This window comes from Salvelinus sp. IW2-2015, unplaced genomic scaffold (genome assembly GCF_002910315.2).
Source record: "Salvelinus sp. IW2-2015 unplaced genomic scaffold, ASM291031v2 Un_scaffold16629, whole genome shotgun sequence".
Taxonomy (NCBI): Eukaryota; Metazoa; Chordata; class Actinopteri; order Salmoniformes; family Salmonidae; genus Salvelinus; species Salvelinus sp. IW2-2015.
The window spans coordinates 116,624-121,827 of NW_019957680.1; the positions used below are offsets into that span (position 1 = coordinate 116,624).

Genomic DNA, 5,204 nt, shown 5'->3' on the forward strand with positions numbered 1-5,204 from the left:
GAGATTGATTTAAAAAAATCCCCTGGCCCTGATGACTAGACCCCGCCTCCTACACCTAGCCGCAGACATCATTGCTCCCCTTACATGTTTTTTTAACCTCACGCTTGATGTTATGGAAATCTGCTTTGTACTGCCTCTCCTGAAAGTGGAGATCCTCGCTAACTATCGACCCCATATCAAAATTGTCTGTACTGTCAAAGTACTGTAGTCCTTAGTTAGTAGGCAGCTAAAGACCTACTTCAAGAAAACAACATCTTAAATGGAATGCAACAGGGTTTAGGTCTGGCCACAGCACTGTTTCGAGCAACATTGAAGGTTTTAAATGGACATCAACTGTGCTCTTGATGAAGAGTTACATTGTGTGTCTGTTTTTATTGATATGTCGAAGGTTTTTGACACCGTGGACGCTGGCTGTGTTAGTGCAAAGGTGAACATGTTGGGAATTACTGGTCATGGCTCTAGATTGGTTCTATAAATTTGACCGTATCTAAATCATAACAATGTGGTACATGGGCGGACTGGTTGTAAATCTGAGTACCACATAGAGCTTGTGCTCAGGTGTTTCCGCAGGTCTATTTTGGGCCACTGTTGTTCATTTTGTATATCAACAACATTGGGGATCTTATTGAAACAGCGGATGTTCATTTTTATGCAGATTGATACGGTTCTTTATTCAGTGGTAGTAGTTTAATCTTTAGCTTTTGAAAAAAGCCCAAAGAGCATTTACATCATACAACAGAATCTGTATGATTTTAAAGCTGATTCTAAATTCGGTTACGGTCCCATTCTGATTTGCTTCTAACAGTACCAAAAATTAGAACAGGTCATGGTAGAAATAGTTTTAGTTACTCAGCACCGTGGTCCTGGAATTCTCTCCTGAACATTTTAAAATGTGATGATCTAGTTTCGTTGGTGGAGTTTAAACACTTGATCGGTGKATATATCATAGAGTGTAATTGTTTTTAGGCCAGCTGTTTTTAGTCAAGATGTTTGTGTTTTTAATGTAATATGTAATTGTTGTACTGTATGTGTGTTTATAGTTTTGTTTAATGTTGTGTTAGTGTATGTAAGTTGTTTTGTCTGAAATGTTGTTCCCCCTGCTGCTATTGGACCAGGTSTCTCTTGGAAAAGAGATATCTCAATGAGAAAAAACCTGTATAAATAAAGGTAAAATAAAAAATCTCACTTTTTGTTTCTCAGGTATCTGTGCCATGTGTGGGAAAAAGGTTCTGGACACCAAGAACTACAAGCAGACCTCTGTCTGACAGGCTTCTGACAGGCCACCAGGATGACCGGAGGGAGAGGGGAGAAGATAGAGGTGGAGGAAGGTGTGCACTAGGAATGACGACTTTATCCTGTTGTTTAGACCCCCTGTCTAAAACACTCATAGCAGAGTTGCAGTCAAGGGGTTTTTACTCTGTGTGTATGTATGTATGTATGTATGTATGTGTGTGTGTGTGTATGTGTGTGTGACAGATGTGGAGCAGAGTTTCCCTCCCTATTGTAAAGCTCCTATAATTTTCAGCTTTGTAGCAGCAATACGTGGCCAGCACTGTTTCACACACCAAATCGGAGACTACTTTTAGTTTTAATACCTGGACTGATGGTTTCTCTCCTGTTGTGTCAAATCTGCTCTGATTCAGGAGTTTCCTTTTATTGATTCTTTGTGAATTATATGAAGTGTTATGTTTTGAGTGCATTAAAATATTCAATATGTAACGGCAATGACATGATTATTTATTACCTTTGTGTAGTTTCAGACGAAAGACCAAAACATGACAACAAGTCTGTCTGTTCAGTGTACATGGTCTTATTCAGTAGGCATGATCACGAGTCATTACCCTCTTCTGTCTTGCCGTGTTCACCTGCTAGTCGTTTTCTCTTGAGATTTCTGACTTTCTAACTGGTTTAAYGYGGCACATGTATAACTACAACCAGCTAGCTAGTCGGAAAGGTCTTGAGTTTCCTAATTCCGACTAGCACGTGAACGTGGGATCTCTGTCAGCTTTATGCCCCACAGTGATTGGTTTAGAAACTCTGACATCATCATGATGTGAMACAGGATGCTGTAACTTCCTGTGCAACCCAGGGTCAGGTTAGAGAACAGAGGTTGGCTAGGTCATTGACATTTAAATGTCCCGTCTGCCCTCAGGCTCTCCACTCTACCCCACCATACACACATCCRGCCTGTTACACAGAAAGGAAGAGGCAAACCACTGCCGTCGTATTGATATCCTTTTATTGAGAACACACACGATTCATGAAAACAAATATGGCAACATAGAGAGAGGAAAACATTGTTGCACATATTAAGAAATTAACACAGTGTACAAAACATTCCAACAACAAACACCTTCCTAATATTGAGTTGCACCCCCTTTTGCCCTAAGAACAGCCTCAATTCGCCAGGGCATGGACAACAAGGTGTCGAAATATTCCACAGAGATACTGGCCCATGTTGACTCCAATGCTTCCCATAGTTGTGTCAAGTTGGYTGGATGTCCTTTGGGTGGTGGACCATTCTTGATACACACAGGAAACTGTTGAGCGTGAAAAACCCAGCAGCGGTGTAGTTCTTGACACAGTCAAACCAGTGTGCCTGGCACCTACTACCATACCCCGTTCAACGGCACTTCAATCTTTTGTCTTGCCCATTTACCCTCTGAATGGCACACATACACAATCCATGTCAGTTATCTCAAGGCCTAAAAATCCTTCTTTAACATGTCTSCTACCCTTCATCTACACTGATTGAAGTGGATTTAAAAGGTGACATCAATAACGAATCATAGCTTTCACCTGGATTCACCTGGTCAGTCTGTCATGGAAAGAGCAGGTGTTCCTAATGTTTTGTACACTCAGTGTATCTATAGTAGGACACTTTGACTTATAAACTAGTGGGGGGGTAATAAAGCCTATTTGTGGGAAAAACATTATTCTGATTGGCTGGGCCTGGCTCCCAAGTGGGTGGGCCTATGCCCTCCCAGGCCCACCCATGCCTGAGCCCCTGCCCAGTCATGTGAAATCCATAGATTAGGGACTAATTTAAATTGAGTGATTTCYTTMTATGAACTGTAACTCAATAAAATCTTTGAAATTGTTGCATGTTGCATTTAAAAAATTTTTGTTCAGTGTAATTATATGTACAGTAGAATGTTTATAGATGTTCAGGTTGTTCTAACTGAGCAGCTGAAGGCACTAAGTTTACACCCACACCACACCAAACCTACACAACACACACACACACACACACCACACACACACGACACACACACACACACACAGTCACACACACACACATCACACAACACACACACACACACACACACACACACACACACACACACACACACACACACACACACACACACACACACACACACACACACACACACACACACACACACACACGTCAGGGGTCAACATGCAGTTGGTCATGTTCGACTGTTGATCTTCTGAACCCCACGCATCACTAAACACATGTGCACGCACACACACACACACACACATCATTATAATATACACACCAACACCAGAAAAGCCATGTTTCTCTCTCATGGATAACATGTGATTAACATGTGATTTGTAAGTCCAGAACTTCAAGCAGCTTAAAGCAGTTTGAAACACATTCCGAGTTGAGTGAGAGAGAGAGAGTGTGAAGTACTCATGCTGCCTCTATAACCACGGGAACTCCAGCTGGCTGTAGTGCCTCAGATATCGCCATGGCAATCTGCTTGGTCAGATGCTCCTGGACTGGGGAGGGGAACAGTGCACATGCACAGAATGTTAGATATTTCTTACAGTAATGTTCTAAGGTAATATGTGTATGTATATGTCCTTTGTACCATATGCACTATGTATGTATATGTAAATTAGCGTGTGTGATATTTCCGGTTTTTATTTTTAATACATTTGCAAATATTTCTTAAACCTGTTTTTGCTTTGTCATTATGGGGTATTGTGTGTAGATTGATGAGGGAAAAAACGATTTAATCAATTTTAGAATAAGGCTGTAACGTAACAAAATGTGGAAAAGTCAAGGGGTCTAAACRCTTTCCCRAATGCACTGTATACTGTTTGAAGAAGTTTGGAACCACCAAGACTCTTCCTAGATGAGCAATAGGGGGAGAATGGCCTTGGTCAGCGAGGTGACCAATAACACAGTGGTCAGTCTGATAGAGCTTCAGAGGTCACTCCACCAATCAGGCCTTTATGGTAGAGTGGCCAGACGGAAACCACTCCTCAGTAAAAGGCACATGACAGCCCGCTTTGGAGTGGCCAAAAGGCACCTAAAGGACACTCAGACCATGAGAAAACACAAGATCAAGATTCAAGTACAGAGCAGAATCATACAATTGATTATCAAAAACACAATAAGACATTCCAGAGAGCGCTACAAGAGAAGAACCATATCAGACAGAGAAACCAAAAACAAACCGATATAAGAGCAAAAATCAAACAAAAGCACAATGACATATGACAAAGGGAAGTATGAATTCAGAAGATCATATAGAGTAACTGGATGAAATATATCCTCGAGAAAGAGAGAACCCAGACCAAAGAACCAGGAAAACATATGAATAAGCTGATGACACAAAGACAACTGCTCACCCTCTTCTAAAGATACTCAAACCATAATGAAAAGAAGAGTCACATTGAAAGAAGAAATCTACAGACAAAAGAAAGAAATATAGAGACATGAAAAACATCCAACCAAAAAAATAACAGGAGATGGCACAACCAAAGCATTTGTAGCTCATACCTAAGAAAGACGTGAAGCATGAAATTAGCTTGCCAAAAAGAGAGTGCACTCAAAAAAACAAGATAACTAAGAGAAGAATAAAAAAAGGAGAGAGAGGATATAAACATGAAAAAAACAACTATTCATATAAATGATAATGAGTACAGAGAGAATATCTGTTATTATAAAATTATAATATTAATAATAATATAGCTAAAAAAAATTAAACAATTATATAAAAAAAAAAACCAACATGATTATAAATATAGCAATATATAGATACATAATGAAGAGAGATGTTTAGAAAAATATTATCGTAAACAAACAGAGACATGTATCTAGATATAGAAAGAGTAAACAACAAAGGAGATTAATGCAGAGCTATATGGTGAAAGCGTACATATTCTCTTAAAAATAAAGAAGAAAAAGAACCAAAACAAAAACAAATAATCTAACTAAAATT

At 39.6% G+C, this 5,204-nt stretch overlaps 1 protein-coding gene across 1 annotated transcript in view; it reads left to right on the forward strand.

Annotated features, from left to right (window-relative positions):
- Nucleotides 1-1,725, forward strand: part of LOC112080985 (cysteine-rich PDZ-binding protein) — a 3,921-nt gene extending 2,196 nt beyond the window's left edge. Inside the window, exon 5 of the mRNA XM_024146929.2 lies at nucleotides 1,201-1,725. Within this exon, the coding sequence (XP_024002697.1) occupies nucleotides 1,201-1,265 (65 nt within the window). The 3' untranslated portion in view covers nucleotides 1,266-1,725. The remainder of the gene's footprint in view (nucleotides 1-1,200) is intronic.
- Nucleotides 1,726-5,204: the final 3,479 nt, after the last annotated feature.